This window comes from Myiozetetes cayanensis, unplaced genomic scaffold (genome assembly GCF_022539395.1).
Source record: "Myiozetetes cayanensis isolate MyiCay16 unplaced genomic scaffold, myiCay2020 scf36, whole genome shotgun sequence".
Taxonomy (NCBI): domain Eukaryota; kingdom Metazoa; phylum Chordata; class Aves; order Passeriformes; family Tyrannidae; genus Myiozetetes; species Myiozetetes cayanensis.
In genome coordinates this window covers 246,359-265,405 of record NW_026087588.1, presented here as the reverse complement: position 1 = coordinate 265,405, position 19,047 = coordinate 246,359, and the positions used below count along the sequence as shown (strand labels likewise).

General features: G+C 47.9%; 1 protein-coding gene across 2 annotated transcripts in view; it reads left to right on the top strand.

The window, feature by feature from the left end:
• The window catches only part of PPP2R3A (protein phosphatase 2 regulatory subunit B''alpha), a 49,471-nt gene extending 30,766 nt beyond the window's left edge, over positions 1 to 18,705 (top strand). For both annotated transcript variants that reach the window (XM_050328102.1, XM_050328101.1), the window contains exons 5-14: positions 1,939 to 2,041; positions 3,773 to 3,847; positions 8,713 to 8,799; positions 9,539 to 9,695; positions 10,804 to 10,852; positions 11,346 to 11,435; positions 12,375 to 12,550; positions 13,048 to 13,166; positions 14,559 to 14,665; positions 18,317 to 18,705. In XM_050328102.1, the coding sequence (XP_050184059.1) occupies positions 1,939 to 2,041; positions 3,773 to 3,847; positions 8,713 to 8,799; positions 9,539 to 9,695; positions 10,804 to 10,852; positions 11,346 to 11,435; positions 12,375 to 12,550; positions 13,048 to 13,166; positions 14,559 to 14,665; positions 18,317 to 18,413 (1,060 nt within the window). In that variant the 3' untranslated portion in view covers positions 18,414 to 18,705. The remainder of the gene's footprint in view (positions 1 to 1,938; positions 2,042 to 3,772; positions 3,848 to 8,712; positions 8,800 to 9,538; positions 9,696 to 10,803; positions 10,853 to 11,345; positions 11,436 to 12,374; positions 12,551 to 13,047; positions 13,167 to 14,558; positions 14,666 to 18,316) is intronic.
• The last annotated feature ends 342 nt before the right edge of the window (positions 18,706 to 19,047 follow it).

The window sequence follows — 19,047 nt, the reverse complement described above, 5'->3', positions numbered from 1 at the left end:
AAATCCGTGGGGTTTGACAGTGCCTTGCACATCCCATTGTCAGGGCTGCCCTGGGACATGAGAGCTCTGGATGTGCTGGGAGTGGAGGTGTGACATGGAACACCCTTTCCTTTCCCTCCAGGGCAACTCAGGCTTTAGTCTGCTTTGTGAAACACCTGAACACCACCTCCATCTCCTCTCCAGAGAGAGTTCTAATTCTTTACTTAATGGTTCCTCTTCAGGTTCTTGAAGTAGCCTTTAACCCTGAATCCCCAAGTATTTCCTGTGATGATGTTGTCAAAACAGCTTCTAGTTACCCTGGCAAAACTGCAAAAATGTGAGGGGGCTCTGTGGTAACCACGTTTGCCTTGACACAGACAATATGTTTCCTTCCTTAGGTCCCTCCAATTACTCCTAATGAATCCCTCATGTATGATAGTACATATTTTCACTCCTCTAATTTTCACATCCTTCAGATATTTGCAGACTGTGGTCATGTCCCTCTTCTGTATCCTTTTAGCCACCCCTTTTCCAAGCCAAGCTTTCTATGCTTTTCTCACTTTAATTGCTCCTTTTAGGAAAACTTTTTCCCCTTCTCTTCCCTTTGATAGTTACAAAATCTTTGCTGGAAACATGCAAGGCAGAAGAAATGTAATGTTGCTGGTACAGCTGGACTGAGCTCTGTGAGCACAGGTGTAGCTCTAGGGCAGGTATCTTGTGTTGCTGGAGCCTGTTTTCAAGCACCTTAGTAGGTGACCTGACTTCCGAAATGCTCCATGCTCACAGATCTCCTCAAGTCTGTAGTAACTGCTGAATAGAAAATACTCCTGAATGTCAGATCGTTTAATTTGTGGCTAAAACGTGGCCTTGGGATTCTCTTTGTGTGCCAGATTTTTTTAATCTAAAACATTAGCACGTTTTCCTGTGGCTGATTTAGAATGTATCTGTCAGTTGACAGTTACCATGATATGAATGTGCAGCCAAAGGATTGCTACATCTAATCTTTTCTTGCTCATTTAAAAAAAAGACTTTTTTTTTTTTTTTTTTTTTAAAGACTGCTTTTCATAGAGTAAGGAGGCCAGAACTAGCAGGAAACAAGTTCCAGTGAGATCTCTGCAGTTCAGTGCTATGTTGGTACACTTTCAGGAGAGGAAGGTGGTGACTAATCACCACGGTAAATAACTAACAGTGCTTTTGTACTTTCACAGTTATTAAAGAAAACAGGGTAATTTTCTGAGTGATTTATTGTTTCCCTTACACAATGTGAACAACTTAATGTTTGATATATTCAGTATTTGGTAAATGTCACGGAGCTGCTCTTTTCATGAGTTTTTCTGTTTGCAGTGAATTAAGTCACTGTGATACCTTTGGCCAGCAGTATTTCACATTAGAAGAAAACAGAGCCAAGACCTCATGTGTCAGATGCAAACTGTCAACTAAGGAATGAATTTACAGGCTTCTCAAATCCTGAGTACTGCTCATGCTTCCCTTGGGCTGCTCTCCCTGACTGCAGAGCACAGCAGCCACATGGGCCAAACTAACAAGGGATGTTCTTTGTCCTTCTGAGAAGTGATTTTTCTGGGTGAATATTCAGTCACTGTACCTTGGCAATGCCCTCAAATATGGAGCTCTAGGAAAGGGTTGCACTGGGGAGGGTGTCCTGGGGCATCCTGGCGGGTTGGTGCTGACTCCAGTGAGAGCAGTGAGTGGGCAACCTTTGGAAAGTCAGCCTCCAGTAAGAACCCTGGCTTGCCACAGCAGTGTCAACATGGAGAAAACCTCCACTGGGTACCTTGGTGCTGCTGAAAGGTGTTGAAGGGGGTGCTGGTGGTGTGAGGTGAGCTCTTGCCCAGCTCAGAGTGTGGGTATTGCCTGAGGGGAGTGCTGAGGCACCTCATGCCCCATCTGAGGCTGTGCTGAGGTGCAGCTGCTTGGGGTGACTCCTCCCCTCTCCCGCAGAGTCCTGCGGAATTGCCACGATGATGCTTCCAGGTTCACATCCCTCCTGGCCAAGCCTGGCTGTGACTACCTACAGCAGGAGGACTTCATCCCACTGCTCCAGGTACGGGGAAGGGGTGGGCACACAGCCACCTTCATTTTGCAGCTTCTTTATTTTCATGCCTTTAAATGTTTACCAAGGACAAGCAGACCTTTGGTTTGAACAGCACCTGGGTGGGGTTTGTTTTGGAGTCAAAAAGAAAGAAGCATTTCAAGTGGGCTGTTTTGCTTAAATGCCACCTGGCTGTAAATCTTGCTAAAGGATTGTCAAAGCTTTGTGTGGCTTCTTATGCCTTGTTGGGATTCATATTTATCAGTGCCTGGTAACCAGGCTGAAATCAGCCCCACTTCTCCACGTGGGTATTGGGAAAAATGTGTGGTGCTGTTGATGCTCAAGCACAGCATAAAAGCATATTAGAAACCTTGTAAAAGTTGCTTGGCAAGATAGTTATAATTGAATTTGTCTAGCAAGGCTACCAGATACAGGATGATGTAGAAATCTTGGTAAAATTCCTGCACTTCCAAGTGTTCTGTATATGCCTCTCAACTTGCTGGTGCACAAGTCTCACTTCTTATTGTCTCTCTAATATTAAGGCTAAATCTGTGCTTTCTGATTTAATTTCTTTTTTTTCTTTTTGTTCATGTGACATTTTTGACAGCATAATTTTTTTATTATTTGTAGCTATTTAGGCAGGCTCTGAGTAACTTTAGGGCTTCTTTATAGTTTCTCTATAAATCAGGTCCATCTGCTGCTCTGATCATTTGGTGCTACTTTTTCTGGACATTTCACATATCCCTACACTTCTCTCACTATGTTGCCCTCGAGGCAAAACCTCTGGAGACGCTGCTTTGGGGAAAGGTTTTGTGTCTGCACTGGATGTTTCTGTCTCTCAGACAAAACTGGGGGTGTGGTGGGTAAATCTTGTCATGTTTCTCTTCATCTTTTCCCCACTGGGCACACACAGCCTTTCCTGTGATTGCAGCTCTACCTTTCAGCTCCTGGTGCAATCCGAGGCGTGTCCAGTCCTGTTTGTCAGTCAGACTCAGGCACAGTTACACCATCTTACACCATCACTACATCAGGAAGAGGGTTACACTGCCCAAAATCTGGTCACATCACACCCCTGAGGGCACCGTGGTGGGGAACAGGCAGAGCAAAACCTGAAACCCTCTTACATAGAGGAGTAGAGGAGTCAGACATGTGGGAATTACACAGCCATTGGTTCATCCAGCACCTGAACTGATCCATCCTGGATCTCAGTAGTCAGATTGGGCACCATGGGCCAGTGTTTCACTTACCTTGAGAAAGAGGCATCTCCACAGGTACTTCAGGTAAATTTTGGAAAAGCACTACAATCTGTGAGCATTCTGAGGCTCGCAGAGCTTTCATCGTTGTGAAGAACGTAAAATATGATTTTTCTCAAGGAATGTGCATTTCTGAGACCTAGCTCTAACCAATGTTATTATCTTCAATGAATGGAGGAAAAAAGAGATGAGATAGTTGCATGGTCAACTAACTAATTTTTGTCTCATCAATGAAAATGAGTTTTCATCTACTCACTAACTCTCTTCCTTTGTTTTTCTGTCCTTAAGTAAATCAAAATGGCCCAACAGGTGCGTATTGCCCAGAAAATGTATTATACTTGTAATTCTACAAGGTTCACTTATAGATTAAAAAATGTCATTTCACTTTTATTGCTAATGCTGCAAAAGTATTGGTTTGTAAAACCCAGTATCTTCTCAACATTATAAGGAGAAGAAAATCTATTTCATTTGGCTTCCTTCTGTCTTGCAGGATGTGGTGGAAACTCACCCTGGCCTGACGTTCCTGAAGGATGCTCCGGAGTTCCACTCCCGGTACATCACCACGGTAGGCTGCCTGCTTGGATCCCCTGGGATCACTGTGCCAACCCTCCCTTTGGGACCTCTCACTATTCCTGTCAACAAAACCTTCAGTTACTTAAAAAAATAGATGTTTTTAATACGTCTGGCAATAGGTATTTTAAGAAATTCTTCCAGAGGAAGAACCGATCTGCCTGTGTGTACAAGGGATTACTGAAAAGGTTAATAATGATCCTTTCTGGTCTTAAGCAAATCTATAAAAGCATCTTTTTTTGTCCTGATGAATAGAAAAGTGGTCCTTTAGTCTCTGAGAGTTGCTAAGTCACCCTGAGTTGTGCTGGGCTGCTGAGACATGGAAGGCTGCCTCTAGGAAGGTTTCTGTCACTTGGAGAATCTGGGATTGTTCCTGCTAAGCATCCTTTGCACACTGGGATCCACCATCCAACTCTCCTCTTGCCAGAAGGCCTGCCTAGGCTTCCTGTACCTCCCAGCTCCTGTGCCTGGGGTTTGTTTCTGGGGTTTGTTGTGTAGCTTTGTTCCAAGGCTGCAGTCAGCACTTGGGCTGAATAAGTTTGGACTCCTTTTTTGAGCTTGTCTCATGTCGGGCATGAATCTGGAGGAAAGGTATAAATGTGAGGATGTTTTATGTGTGCAGCAGTAACAAATTCAGAGAATGACAGAGCTGGTGGGAGCTGCAGCCCAGCAGGGCTCAGGGTTGAAGGTTTCTCCTGTTTATTTGCCAGGGCCTGCCTGGGACCAGCTGCACCACACAGGCAGCTGGGAGGTCACTGGCACACACAGGTTTGGGCCTTCCTGTCAGGAGCAGATGGCAGAAAGACACTTTCCCTGGGCAAACCCTGAACTGTCACACTAATGTTTTATGGAAGTGTATAAAGGGAACCAATTCTAAATGTTTTAGTTGCTCTGGAACATGACGGTGAACACCAGCGCATAATCAACACACTCCCCGTGGAGCAGGGTACATAAAGCACAGTGACTGTCCACAACAGGCAGAGCAGTGGCCAGGGGATTATGGAGGCGCAGGAGTGGGTGAGTGTGCAGAGTGCCTGTGGCAGGTGTACTCTGCTACTTGGTGTTCAGGGTGCGCAGAGGGGTGAGAGCTGGAAGGTTTGAGGTCACACTGGTGTTGGTTTCTGACTGCAGTATCAACAGCTCGGGATACCATGTGTGATTGTCCTGGGGCTGCCTGTTGGGTGCTGACAAAGGCAGCTCTGTGCTCTGCCTTCACGGGTTCCTCTTAAGTCACACACTGTTCCTGTATTTTTCAGGCAAGAAACAAATGTCTTTGTAGGGTAATTCCCCCCGTGATCACCCTCACTGGACCTCATGGCTTGTGGTCTGAGAGACCAGCTGTGTGAAGCTGAGGTTCCACTTCAAGAAAACTGAAGTGCAAGCTCCTACTAAAGGGCAGCACCTTTTTCTTCCTCTCTCCTTCTCCACAACTTCTCTGGTGCCCAGGTACCACCTCTGTCCCCACCATAAAGCAGTCACAGAACCAGACCCCATGGAGCTCCTCTGTGCTCCCCACAGTGCTCTTTTGCTGCAGTCAGAGCCTTTAGCATCTATATTTGCACTCCTGGGACAGAAGTGCAGCCAGGGCAGGTGGTGCTTGTGGCTGTGCAGCAGCAGACCTGACCAAGGTGAGCTGTCCTTCAGCCTCCTCGTGCTCTGGGTGTCTGTGCCGACAGCCAGGCCCTCCCTGGCTGGAGCAGGATCTGGAGAGGCAGGGCAGGCTGTGCCCTTCTGCAGTGGCAGCACTTGGCCCTCTGCAGCAGTGGGAGTTCATATTTCTCACCTCTCCTTTCACAGACAGTCTGGCGCTTCTCTCTTTAATGTTACAAAATCCAGTATTTCCACCAGGAGGTAAAATAAAGGAGACAGCTTTGCCCTTGGATTTTGACACTACTTGGATCATTTTGATTGCTTCAAGGTAGAGTGCCTTATACTTACTTACAGTGACAGAATGTTGTGTTTGCTGCCAGTGCAAGAATTACAGTTTATTTTTGTTCCAGGTGAGGCCTGTAAGGAGGCATGGCTTTGTGTTCATTGCTGGATACACCATCACTTGGTTGAAATCACCTGGAGAGTGAGCTCCCAGCCAGAATGGGTAAGATGTGTATGCGCCTTTCAATTCTCACTGCCACCTCAGCACCTTTTAAAGGTGCCTTTTGGACACCCCAGGGTGGAATTTTAGCTGTATCATACCTGTGAGCCACTGTGTTACTAAACTAGTTGTGTTTGTTTCCACAGAGACCGACTCCTGAGGCTGGTGAAGATGGTACAGAATAACACGTGGCATTTGTTGTAAAGCTTTGAAGTGTGACTTCTACCAGAACGTTCAGCCCAGGCTCAGGGTTAACACTGCATGTTGGAAAAGTGTCAGCTTAAACCAGCCTGAAACACAGTGCTTGTGGAAAAGTGCTTCAGCTTGTGCAGTGGGACCAATGGGAATGTGTAAGGGGAGGATGGAGGGAGTAATAAAGCTTTGTGGAGTTTTCCAGGAGTGGTATTTGCTTGTGTTCTTCTGTGGGAAGACTGGGGAAAGGACTGGAACTCATCCATCTATGATTTGGGTCCTGGAGGTCGTTTACATAAGGATAATGGGCAAATAGGAAGGGGCTTCTCCTTGCAAAGGCTTATCAGGAGTTGGACTTGGTGATCCTGGTGGTCCCTTCCCACTCAGGATATTCCAGGAGTCTATGATTATGTACTGAATTCAGAATAAACAATCTTCCATATTGGGGAAAACTAAGCCAGTTCTGGCTTTCAGTAAGACATAAGTGACAAGTGTGCTTAAAATACTGCAACTCATGTCAGGCTGGGTGATTATGGTCTGAGGTGTTTCCCAAATGCTTTTTTTTTGGCAGCTTAGTTTTCACTACTGAGATTTTTATACTGATATATATACTGTGTACTACTATCCACTGCAGCTGGACTGTTACTTGAATAATAAAGCCTGCACTGAGTGACTGGACATGCTAAAAGAGATGAAAATGGATCCTATTTTACCTCTGGGTGCCTTATTTTTACAGCTAGGTGAGGAGGGAGCTGATGGAACATCTCTATCAGTGTGGTCTGATAGATGAACAGTTTCTTATGTGTCTCAAATGGGACTACTTTGTTGTCCTTTATTACCCTGGAGGCAGAGCAGAAGAATTCCTGGTATGGGGTCCTTTCTCTGATCCTTGGGGTTGCTGGTTGTGAGTGCCTGGAATGGTGTGAACAGCCTGTATCTTTGAGTTGGTACAGGGTTGTCAGGTGTGATAATGGGTTATGGATGAGGTGAGACCCACTCCAGTCTCTCAGCTCTTGTGCAATTGGGAAGCAAAAGCCAAACAAAGTCCAAAAATAAACTCCAGAGTGGCAGTGGCTGCCAGAGGCATTAAGGGAACAAACACAGAGCCTTTTCATTGGGCTTAAGACCAGAAAGGATCGTTGTGATTACCTAGTCTGACCTCTAACACAGGCCAGAGAACAGTGCTCAGTGATTGCTGCAGTTGGGATAGATCTGTTCTGTGTTTGGTTTTAACTGATCTGACACCCATCTTTAGAAGGACATCCACCTGTGAGGGAGGCCTGGAGTGATGAAGAGCCTGCAGTGTTACCAAGAGGTGTCATGTTCAGCTAAGCTGAGTCTGTTAATTCTCTCTCTTCAGGATACATTTTCAACCCTCAAGTCATTCTTGTTGCTCTCAAAATTGTGTGCCATCAGCGTGTGTATCCCAAAGCAGGCTGTGGAGAGCAATGTCAGACTTGGTTCCAGGTCTGTTCTGGACTAAGAAGCAGCACTTGTGTGACTGAGCCCAAGCACGGCCCTTCAGTGGTGGCTGCCCACTTGAAACTCGTTCTAACCAAGAGACAACCCCACCCCGTTTCATTTGTTAGCTGGATTAATCCCTGTAATGTCCATATTGTTGTGTAAAGTTAATTTTTGTGTTGGAATAGCATGCACTGAAGTTTACCAAAATTTTAGGATAACTTGTCAACATGTCAGAGACATCAGAGGTTTGTATTGGGTTTGGTCAACAAGAATTATCTTCCATAGATTTCAGTGCTGAGCCATGTCAGTTCTACTTCTCATTTCTGATGCTGGGATGTTTATTTGTTGTTGTTTGCCCTGTGGGTTTATTCTTGCCTGTGCTTCCCCACCTTGTGGTGATCCTTGACAAGGAGCAGATTATGAAGGGCTCAGCTTTCTGAGGTGCTTGGCAGTGTGCTCAGTCTCGTGCCCTGAGCTGTTTCCTTTGGTCCCTCAGGGCTCTGTGTATCCCCTGAGGTTTTCACTCCCTTTCACCGGAGGCAGATCAGGAGAGGAGACAAATGAGGTTCACAGCTCCCCTGGACAAATGCAGACAGATAATCCCTGTTGCTCACTTTCAGGGAGCCCCTGGAACATGAGGCACAATAGCTCAGACATCAGCTGTGCCTTTGATTTACACTCCTGCTTCCTCTGCAGGAATCAGAAGAATCAGAAGTCCTGGCATTTTCATTTCCTGGTACCTGACCCTAGAACCCTGTTTCATTTGAGATCTGTGCAAACTGCAGCCCCTAAAACCCGCTAAGCTCAGTTTGAAAGTGATCCATCAGCACTCTGAACGTGTTCCTGCCATCATTAATTCATCTGCATGCCCAAAGAGGTGAATTAAGAGCAGTGAAAGTGTTTGCAGAGTGGAAACGGGCGATATTGTTTCAAAAGCAAATGGTACTTTTAGGCTGTGCAGTGAATTAGGAACAGCAGCACCTACAAAAAATCACCAAACAGCTTTCAAAAAGAAGTGTCCTTAGGCTGAGTGAATAAACAAAGCCAGTGTTTAAATCCCAGGCTGGGGTGTTTCAGGAGCTGATTTCAAGAGCGCTGTTGGTGTGTTGCAGGTTATACAGAGGATATTCTACACCGTGAACCGCTCCTGGTCTGGGAGGATCACTCTGACAGAGCTGAGGAAAAGCAACTTCTTGCAGGTAGGTTGGTTTCCATGTGAAGGAACTCCAGAATGCACTGTCCCTGTTCTGGCTGTGGGGAGGGAGCTGGGCCTGGAGCGGGACAGGCCGAGTGCTCCATGCCAGGAGAGCGCTGGGGCTGGTGGAGGAGCCGTGTCAGAGCTGAGCTGAGAGGAGCAGGGGCTGCAGTGGCCAAGGGGGCACTGGGAGAAGGTCGGGGGGGACCAGCACCAGGTCTGGAAACCCCTGGAGCAGCCTCCGTGGTCTGGCCAGGCAGGAAGGGCAGCAGGGCACAGCAGGACACCCTGTGAAGTGGCTCACAGGCAGCCAGGAGGAGCTGCTGCAGGGCCAGGGGGTAGGACAGCCCATCTCCTGCCTCCCAGCCCTCTGACAGCTGGTCATCACCCCAGGAGCTGATCCCCCAGGAGAACAAATGGAGCTGAGGTCTTGTTCCAGTCCCTGCTGTGCCCTTATGGCAGCATTTGGATCTCTGTCCTCTACATGTTTAATCCAAAAGAGGACCAGCTTAAAACTGCCTATGGCAGCTGATGTCCAGCCCAGCCTAAAGAGCCAGAAAGTCTTCAGGCTGAAGGGTGAAGGACTTGGCTAAAACAGTGAGAATCTCTTGGGCAGAAGGGCTGTGTTTGAGGTTGGCTCTCAGAGCTGTGTTCAACCTCAGCTTCCTCCACACTGCAGCCCTTCAGCTGCAGAGCTGCCTCTTCTCTGGGCTTAACTTCCCACTTGGTTTGCACTCTTTCAGACCCTTGCTCTCTTGGAAGAAGAGGATGACATAAATCAGATCACAGACTATTTCTCCTATGAGCACTTCTATGTGATTTACTGTAAATTCTGGGAGCTGGACACTGACCATGACCTTTACATCAGCCAGAAGGACCTGGCTCGGTACAGTGACCAAGGTATGGTGCCTGCAGGCTGTGCTGGGACCAGGGACACCACTCTCACTCAAGAGCAAAGCCTGCCTTTGATTTGGTCAATTGGATACCTCAAAAAAAGTTTAAATGGAGCCATCCAGCTCTTAAGTAAATGCTGCAGGGGCTCAGACACGGAGGACTGCAGTACGCACTATTTTGTGCATGAGTAGCTTCAGATGGAGCTTCTGTTCACATGTGGGCCACTGCCAGAAGGACAAGCTAAAAGAATGCCCTGGATTTGGCTTATTATTTGCTGAGGGTTTTGCAGGAATTGGAAGTAGGGACAAAAAGGACAAAGCCCACGTGAACTCCCAAGATTGCTGAAGTGCAATGAGAGAAATTCCAGGGTGCAGTGAAGCTTGGGGAATTTCAGAACATCTCTTGGGGTCAGTGTGGAACCTCCTTTGCACAATCTGAGCAGGTGCTGTAAATTTTCAAGAGTTCAAGACCATGGATAAATTAATGGAACACAAATGCACAAAGGGCTAAGGAGCCCCCGTGTCCCGAGTGCAGGTGTCTGTGGAAGGCCGTGGGGGCTCTGGGTGAGTGTGGCAGCCCCAGGGTCGGCAGTGGTGATCGTAGGGCTGGGTAGGGTGAGGATGGAGAGGTGACAGGGGAGACCTGGTCCCTGCTGGGGTGTGTGTGGGGGTAGGATTTGCTGCACAGGAAGTTTGGGGGTTGCCACAGCCTCTGCTCTGATGAGAAGTGTTTTGTAGGATTTGGTGTCATTTTGGCTTGGTAGCTGAACTTCTGCTGCAGTGCACACTGAAATAGTCTCCTGCTAACAGTAGGGGTTGCTTATGTGACAAATCCTTCTGCAGCAGAGCAGAAGTAACACTGCCCACGTCCAAGGACCCAGATAACAGTTGCCATCTTTGTGGGACAGAGTGGTGTTACAGAGACAGACCCACTGGGAGAATCATCCTTGGGTTTTATAAAATGCTGCTAAACAGAGAGGGGTCAGCCAGGCAGTACAGGCAGAGCATTCTGTTAGCAATGGGAAATGGCTTTGTGTAGATTCAGTATAAACAACTGATTGCAGTTATTCCTGTGACCTGTGGCTTCATTTTCTCCATGTTTTCTTTGTTTCCAGCTTTATCCAACAGGATAATTGAGCGAATATTCAGTGGTGCTGTGGTGAGGTGAGGATTCCACCCTGCTTGGGGAAGGGAAGGGAATTCCTGTCAGGCTGCTTAGAAATGCAAGTTATTCTCAGAAACCCCCACTGACCAGAATAGTTTCCAATAGGGTGCTCCAGCTGGAGCTGCCTGAAAATGCAGAGAGACTTCAGGGTATCTTAAAAAAACAAATTAAAAAATCCCATAGGATGGGGTAGGTGGACACAGCGGGGCAATATGGCACAGGGATAGCTGGGGAGCACTGCTGGAAAGTCTCTGGAAGGTGAAAGAGCCCAGGCCTTGCAGTGGGAGGGGATGTGGTAGATGAACCTCAGCTCTGCAGTGACAGCAGATGCTGCGTCCAGTGCTGGAGGTGCAGGGGGTACAGGCTGGGTGGGGGCTGATGCCCCTTTTCTCTCACTGATGATTTGGGACTTCTGAAAAATCTGTTTGCTAACACTGTGAGTATTTAAGAGCCTGGTGGGTTCTAACTTTGTTTTTCTGCTGTGTGTTCTAGAGGCACTGAGGTTCAGAAGGAAGGCAGGATGAGTTATGCTGATTTTGTGTGGCTCCTGATTTCAGAGGAGGACAAAAGGAGTGCTACAAGGTCTGACTCATTTCTGTGTCTGTCTGGTGAAAGTACTGAGATGAGCACAGAAGATGCAGAAACTTCTGTGACCTACCACTCTCTCCAAGGGATGGCAGCTTGGGTTCCATTAGGAGGAAAGCAACTTATGGTCAACTTTTGATCAAACTCTTTGCCTTTCTTGAAGAGAAATTGTGTAGAAGCAGAGTTTTCTTGTAATGTTAAATGCCCTGGTAGTCATCAGTGCCTTTGGTTCCCCTGTGCCATGAAGCACTGGCTCTGGGGAGCTGGCAGAGGTGAGGCACGTTCCCTTCACACGTGTACAGAGTGTGCAGGAAGGGTTTGTGGGGAACCTTCACTGTGTCCCTTTGTAAAACCTGCCATGGCCTGGTTTGTAGAGCCAGGGGGAAACTGCTGTCCAGAGCTCATCCAGAGCTGTGTGTGATTACTAGGACAAAGAATCTCCTGCATAAGAATGAGAAGAATTCATAAATGCAGGGTTGGAGCATCCAGAGGGTTGTGGGGATGCAGGGTGAGCTGCCTGGGAGTGCTGCCCTCTGTCTAAAGGGGCAGAGCAAAGGAGAGCACACCATGCCTGCCTTGTCCCTCACCAGGGTCCCCTGGTGTCCTGGGCTCAGACTTGGCTGGATTTGGCCAACTCTTGCTGCTGGGCTGGACAGGGACACCCTCGGGCTCAGCACAGTGGACACTGTTACAGCTGCCAGGTGAAACAGGTCATGAGCAGGACTGTGCTGCTCACAAACCACCTGGGAGACAATCAGGACGTGCTTTGGGTGTTGGCCTGTGCCCTGGCCCTTCCAAAGGATATTTTCATCCCTGGCTTTGTGCCAGCCTTGGGGCAGAGGAGCCTTAGGGGATGAGAGAGGGGGACTGTGCACTGCTGCAATCTGTATGGGTTTGTAGTGCAGTGCTGAGTCCCTGTCCCTGTTCCTCTGCCAGCATTGAGTACTGGTTCAGGTGCATGGACCTGGATGGGGATGGAGTGCTGTCCATGTACGAGCTGGAGTATTTCTACGAGGAGCAGTGTGAGCGCATGGAGGTGATGGGCATAGAGCCCCTACCCTTCCAGGACCTGCTGTGCCAGATGCTGGACCTCGTTAAGCCTGAGAGGGAAGGTAAGTCCTGCTTGATCAGAGTTTTCCTCCTCTCTGATCAGTGGGGAACTGGGGAGGAGATGTCCCTGTGTGACTGATCTGTAGGTACAGCCCTGGGTTGGAGTCCCAGGGCTGCAGTCACTGCACAGTCACTGAACAGGGCCAGCTATGCCATCAGGAGGCTTGAAATACTAAAACAAGAGACCTTGTGAATTAACTGGCTGGAACTGGAGCAACATGTCTTGTGTATTCCAGCTGTGGGATGTGCTAACAGTCTAAATTATGGAACTGGACCATCCCTATTCACATGAATGTCAGAGACCTCCATATGGATGTGAGATTTCAGCCTAATAAACACACCCATTTATTGAATAATGTTAAAATCCTTGACTGAGTTGCGAAGAAATTTTGTAATACTGAAGCCTGCTGATGTTAAAATTAAAGCTGAGACTGACAAGGTCCAGTCTCCTGCTAAGCAAGAACTCAGAAGCACGATCATGTGCGTTCTTTGTCTGTAGGAAGAGTAACCCTGCGAGACCTGAAGAGGTGCAGAATGGCTCATGTGTTCTTCAACACCTTCTTCAATTTAGAGAAGTACCTGGACAATGAACAGAGGGATCCCTTTGCAGTGCAAAAGGTATAAATCACATTTATTCCTAAATACAAGCTTTCTCAAACCTGTTCTTGAAGTGGTCCTGGATGTAGGAGAAATCCAACTGAATAGAAGAACAATTTTTTTCACAAATAGATCAGTCAAGCACTGGAACAGGTTGCCCAGAGAAGTTGTGCAGCTTCTGTTCTTGGAGGCTTTCATGATGTGATGGACAAAGCCTTGAGCCCCCTGATCTGTCCTCACAGCAAATCCTGGTTTGAGCAGAACTGGGACTGGAGCCCTCCTGGGTCCCTTCCCACACGAGTTCTGCTGCTATTCCATGATGTGGCTGCCATCCCTGCTCCTGGGACACCAGCACTGGCAGTGTAGTGTGAGGTTGAAGGGAGAACCCCCAGAGCCTGCTGAGCTGCCCTGAGGCAGAGGCTGAGAGAGAAGGTTCAGCCCAGGTGGAAGGTTTGGATGTTGCACATTTTGCCTGGTTCTCATCCTGGCTGCTCTGTCCTTCATCATTCCTTCTTCTCAAGCAAAGAAAATACAGGAGGAGAGTGTAGCTTTGGGATTTGGCAGTTACTGCTCCCCACAAACTGTGGGATGTTCAAAGACTTGAGTTTTGACAGCTGTTGGTGTGAAGGCCCTCACTTGTGGCTCCCCCTGCACAGCCAGGGAAGCCAGATGTGACTGCAGCTTATTGAGTATCTCCCAGAGGCCTCTTATCTGCTCAAAGTACAGTAAAGTGGAGGGGATGCCAAAACCAACTCTGGTTCCCTCACAGCTGTTCCCACATAATCTCCAAGAGAAACTTTGTGGCTCCATGATTCAAGGCTTAAATATATTCCAAGCCAGAACCACCCTGTTTGTTTGTCTGTTTGTTTGTTTGTTTAAACTGGATCATCATAAGAGCAGCCAAGTAGGGCTGGGGGATAACTTTTTATCCCCATCTTACAGTAATTGGCAGAGGGCCAAATGTTTATAGGAATGTTCTCCTGTAATCTTCTCTCAAACTTGCCCAAACTTAGCAAACAGTGAAGAGTCCCTCTAAAGTTCAGTTCCAATTAACATTTCATGAGAAGATTTTACCCCCCAGGTTCTTCAGCCACTTGCAAAGTGCACAGACATGGGGCGTGCTGAGCCAGAGCAAAGCCAGTGTGTGGTTACTGCCCTTCTGAGATGAAGCAGATGCAGTTTGTTGGCAGCTCAGGTCACATGCTGAACTTTATAGACCTTCAAGCTGTATTTTTTCATAGTCTTTTATGTGCTGATGTTAAAATACTCCGAGGTAATGGCGGGTCTCTCAGTTAGGGCTGTTTTTGACTTGCTGCTTCTATCCAGTGCTTCCTGTTGCTGGCACTGCTGTCGTGCATGTCTGTAAGAGCTGCAGGGAGCCGTGGGCAGTCCCTGACTGTGTCATCTCTGCAGGACGTGGACAGTGACAGCCCCGAACCCTCAGACTGGGACAGGTACGCGGCCGAGGAGTACGAGATCCTGGTGGCTGAGGAGTCCGGGAATGAGCCGCTGCAGGAGGGGTGAGCACGGCCCGGGGCACTGCACCTCCAGCTGGGGGCTGGGAGGAGCATGTGGGTGCCACTTTCAGCAGAGGGAATGGATTAGTGGACTAAACAGTGGATTTGAATCAGCTCCACACGCCCATGAAGAGAGCTGGGAGAAAGGACAAAGCCTTTTTCTTTTGGCAGCCATACAAAAAAGTCTATCCAATGACTTTTGCTGGTCTTGGCCGTGTGCTGACCATGTCACAGTGTCACAGATGAGAAGCTGTAGCTTTGTTACATTTATCACACTTCCCAGAGACTTTCTTTAATCAAATAATTTTTCTTTCTGCCAAACTTTATGCCTGTTAGTCCGTGCTCTCCATAGGCTGTATTTCAACATTTTCATTCATTTATTAAGTTTGTTGAGACTTTTTCTTTAATACATTTGGTTTCTGCAATACCTACACTCAGTTTTCTACCTTCTGTAAAATTCTGGACAGACACACCAGTTATCTTTAGCTATCAGTGAATTTAGGCAGAGCAGTTGCTCCAGAATCTCCCTGTGTGCAAGGGCTTCCTGCTGATATATGGAGACTCGGTATAATCACCTTTTTGATTTGTGTCTGTATTGGTATCTTGAGAATATTTCTCTGGAAGTCTCCAGATTTATATAACAAACATGCAAGGAATGCTTCCCCCATGTTAATCTTGCACAATTCAGGATTGCATCCCTTGAACAGCACTCGTAGAGCCATGAGAGCACTGAGAAGATTGCATCATTTTCAAAACTTCCCACCCTGGGAATTGCTTGGGATAACAGTAGCACCTACTAATTAGCCACAGGGATTTGCAGAGCTATTGAGAGCTGTTTCCCTCCCTGCCTGTGATGTGCATCCAAATAGCAACAGGGCTGTTGCCTCATCCCCTCCGAGCTGCCTTTCTGTGGCCTGCACCGTGGCAGATGAGGGAAGGCAGGATGGACGATAGAACTGCTGTATTCCCTGCAGCTGCTCTGCAACACCTGTGTCCTCAGCACAGAGGAGGCTGCCATGAAAGCTGTGCAGGGCCATGACTCCCCAGAGTCCCCAGAGCCAGAGGAAAAGCGGCAGGTGATGTCACATGTGTGCAGTTTGTCTGAGGCAGCTCTGTCCTGTAAAGAGCATGGCAGAACCTTGCTGCTTGCTTTTAAGAGCCCCTGAAAAGCTCTGTAGTCATGGCAGCAGGATTAGATCTCATTTGTTGAGCATAGCAACAGACCACGCATGGAAAAGGGAAGGGGAAAGGAAAAACAAAGGGCTGGATGCCCAAACAAATTTGCCAGAAAGAGCCATTGAGTTTTCACACATCCATTATTGGTGCTGTCCTTTGAGGGTGACAGAAACAGGGAGTGGGGACAAAACCAAGACAATTCATGAGCTCTCTGAGAGACTGGAAGATTTTTGGCTAAGTTTGCTGGCAGAACATGAAATCTGCTCTTGGTCTTATTAATACATTTGAAAACAACCATCATTCAGCAACTGCAGATGATTTAGTGATTGTGCCCCACGTTGTGGGATCCCACATGTGATTAGCCAGGCTGGGGCAGCAGTGGGCATGGCTTTGTTCACTGTAACAGAAACGAGCCTCAGCCAGCTGATGGACATGGAAACCACAGCTGCCCTCACGGAAAGAGATCTTTCTCCATAGTGTGGGAAATATCAGCTGCTGACAGGAAAACATCCCCTTCCTCTGAGCAACAGGGAGCCAGGACAAAATGCAGAGCATTCCAGAGGTGGAGAGGGGGGCAGAGGCACAGGATCAGATGGTTCTGGTTTAGGCAGCCCAGCCCATTCTCCTTGTCTCCCTCAAGTTACCTGATGGCTCAGCTGCTCATTTGCCTGAACCCAGCAGAGTTAAGGCAGGAAAGGGGGATGAGGGACATTCCTGAACCACCCAGAGCCAAAATGTGTGTTTGCCAGAAGGAAGGCCAAGGAATTCCCTGGGGTAATTCCTCTGAACAAGCTAGAGCTGAATCTTGAGGAATGGGTGTTTAACCTGCACGAGCCCACATTTGTTTTTATGGGACTGTGAAGTTCTGGAACTGGTCTGGAAGGACAGAGGTGATTGATTGTCTTTAGCGCTGACCTTGTGGCAAAGCATCCCATGGATGCTTCTTAGACATAAAGGTGGAAGGCTTTTATTCCAAGATGGGAAAGGCAGGCACTGTGAGCCTTAAGGAGCAAAACAGTGCAGTGGAAAAGGAACTCACCTGGGAAAGAGCAGTGGGAAGCCCCCTTTGAAGCAGCATGAGAAAGTTTAGTCCGGGAGCAAAAAGCACATGGAAAACAATTACAGTGGAGCTCCAAGTGCTGGTGAATGTGTGCACCTGTGGAAGAGGTCACATTCCAAGGGCAGGAGAAGGAGGAACAAAGCTAACAGGAGTGAGTAAAGCTGAAGGAAAAGGAGATGCAAAAGGAACAACAGCATTCACGTGGAAGTACCAAGTTTTCCTCAGCTGCGTCATAAACCAAGGAGTGATTAGAGAAGCTGAGGCACCTCCAAACATTCCCAGTCCATTCCTGGGTTCCTAGGTGGGGGAAGCAGGGCCTGCCCACAGGGATGACGCAAAAAGTGGGCAAATTGTATTTTTTGGCAACCTGGCTTGCATGGTCAGAACAGTTACTGGTGTAGAATCCAGAGCGTTTTTTCCCTTCTCCCACTTACACAACAATCCAGAAGGTGGCAGAATTACTAAGCAGGTGTTTCCCTTTGGGGAAGAGTGGATGAAAATGTTGTCTGGGAAGGTCTCTCTCACCACACAGGGATCATCCACCTTCAGCACAGCGTCCTCCTCCAGCAGGACACACTGACAGGCTCCAGGGTTGGGTTAGTGAAGGCAGAAACACCACAGGAAGTGGTAGAAAATTCCTTCTTGGCACATCCATGCTGGGGTATTAAAGGAGTTGATCTTTTGCAGCCCAGAGCTGCACTGGAACTGTTCCTGTGCTGGGCACTGAACACCTGCTCCAGCAATTCCTTCATGGGCAGTGTTGCTTTCAGAACAAAAGGAAGAATTTTGTTTTCTGGGGAGTGCTGAGGAACTAACCTGGAGCATGCTGAGACTGAAACATCCAAAAACATCCTTTCTCAGGGATGGGAATGGGCTGAGAGCCCCAGAGGGCCCTGGAGTGGTGGTCTGTGTGCAGGGCACAGGACCCAACAGCCTGAGCTGCGAATTCACAGCAAATCTCCTCAGGCCCTGAGTGCAAGTCCTGGCTATCAAACCTCAGCCTGATGAGAGGGACACCCAGCATGGCCACAGTTGTGCTGTGCTGTCAGAACACACCTGAGCCAGAAGATGCTCTGCTCACTGGGTGTTTGTGGGCAAGCCAGGCCTCCTCTGGGGCCTGACTTTATTGCTACACTGAACTCTTAAGGCTCTGGGAGCTACTGACAATTGTTACTGAAACTGGATTCAAATTTTCTCCTGCTGAACACCAGTGAAAATTGGTTCTGGAAGTTCCAAAGGACGGTGGATGGGAGCACAGAGCCCTGGCAGCTCTCAGAGGACTGACCACACTGTTCTCAGTGCCTTAGGAACACCCTCCTCGAGCTTCACCTCTTGCATGCTCCTGTCTGTTAGCCACTGACATAACTTACCTGAAATCCAAAATACAGCTTTTAAAGGCACACCTTTTGTCTTTGCAGATCATGTGAAGAAGACTATGATACAGATGAAGTCTTATCTCCCCCTGAAACTGGAGACAAGTCAGGCAAACTAGTTCTCTCAGATCTCTCAGCATAGAGAAGTGGAAGACACTTAACCAATCTCTTTCAAACTGGAGAGCATTCAGTCCCAAGGCACTTGGGGGTTTTCTTAAGTCCAGCATTGAAACAATGTGCTTTATTTGTACACTGTACCTTGAGAACCCTTTTCCTCTCCCTGTGTAATTGCAATAAGGTAATTTCTATAAAAAGGCTTTTTACAACGTGCTCTCGTGCACACTCGTTGCCAGTGGTGATGGCACCTTGTCTCGTTTCTAGATGAATTCTCTTATGTCGCCAGATGTGCAATAAATGCCAGCATCTAATGATTGCCTGTGCCAGCTGCATGCAGCACTGCCAGTCAGTGCAGCCCTGTGCCACCCTCTCCCCTCGACTGCACACCAGGAGTGACAAAAGAGCTGCCAAATGAACTCCAATTTGAGTCTAGAAATCTTTTAAAACACAAACAAGTTCTTTTCGTTCTTCATGTCCTGGAAGTGAAGGCAACATGAAGGGGGAGTGAAGTCCCTCTGTGGTTTGAACCACGAGCTCCTCCACGTGGTACTGGACGTATTTCCCCGGTTGAACCTGTGGACAGTTAAGGCACTCCATGATGTCACATTTCTCTGAGAGTTTGAGATCCAGTTACATTTCTACTGTGCATAAGATGATTT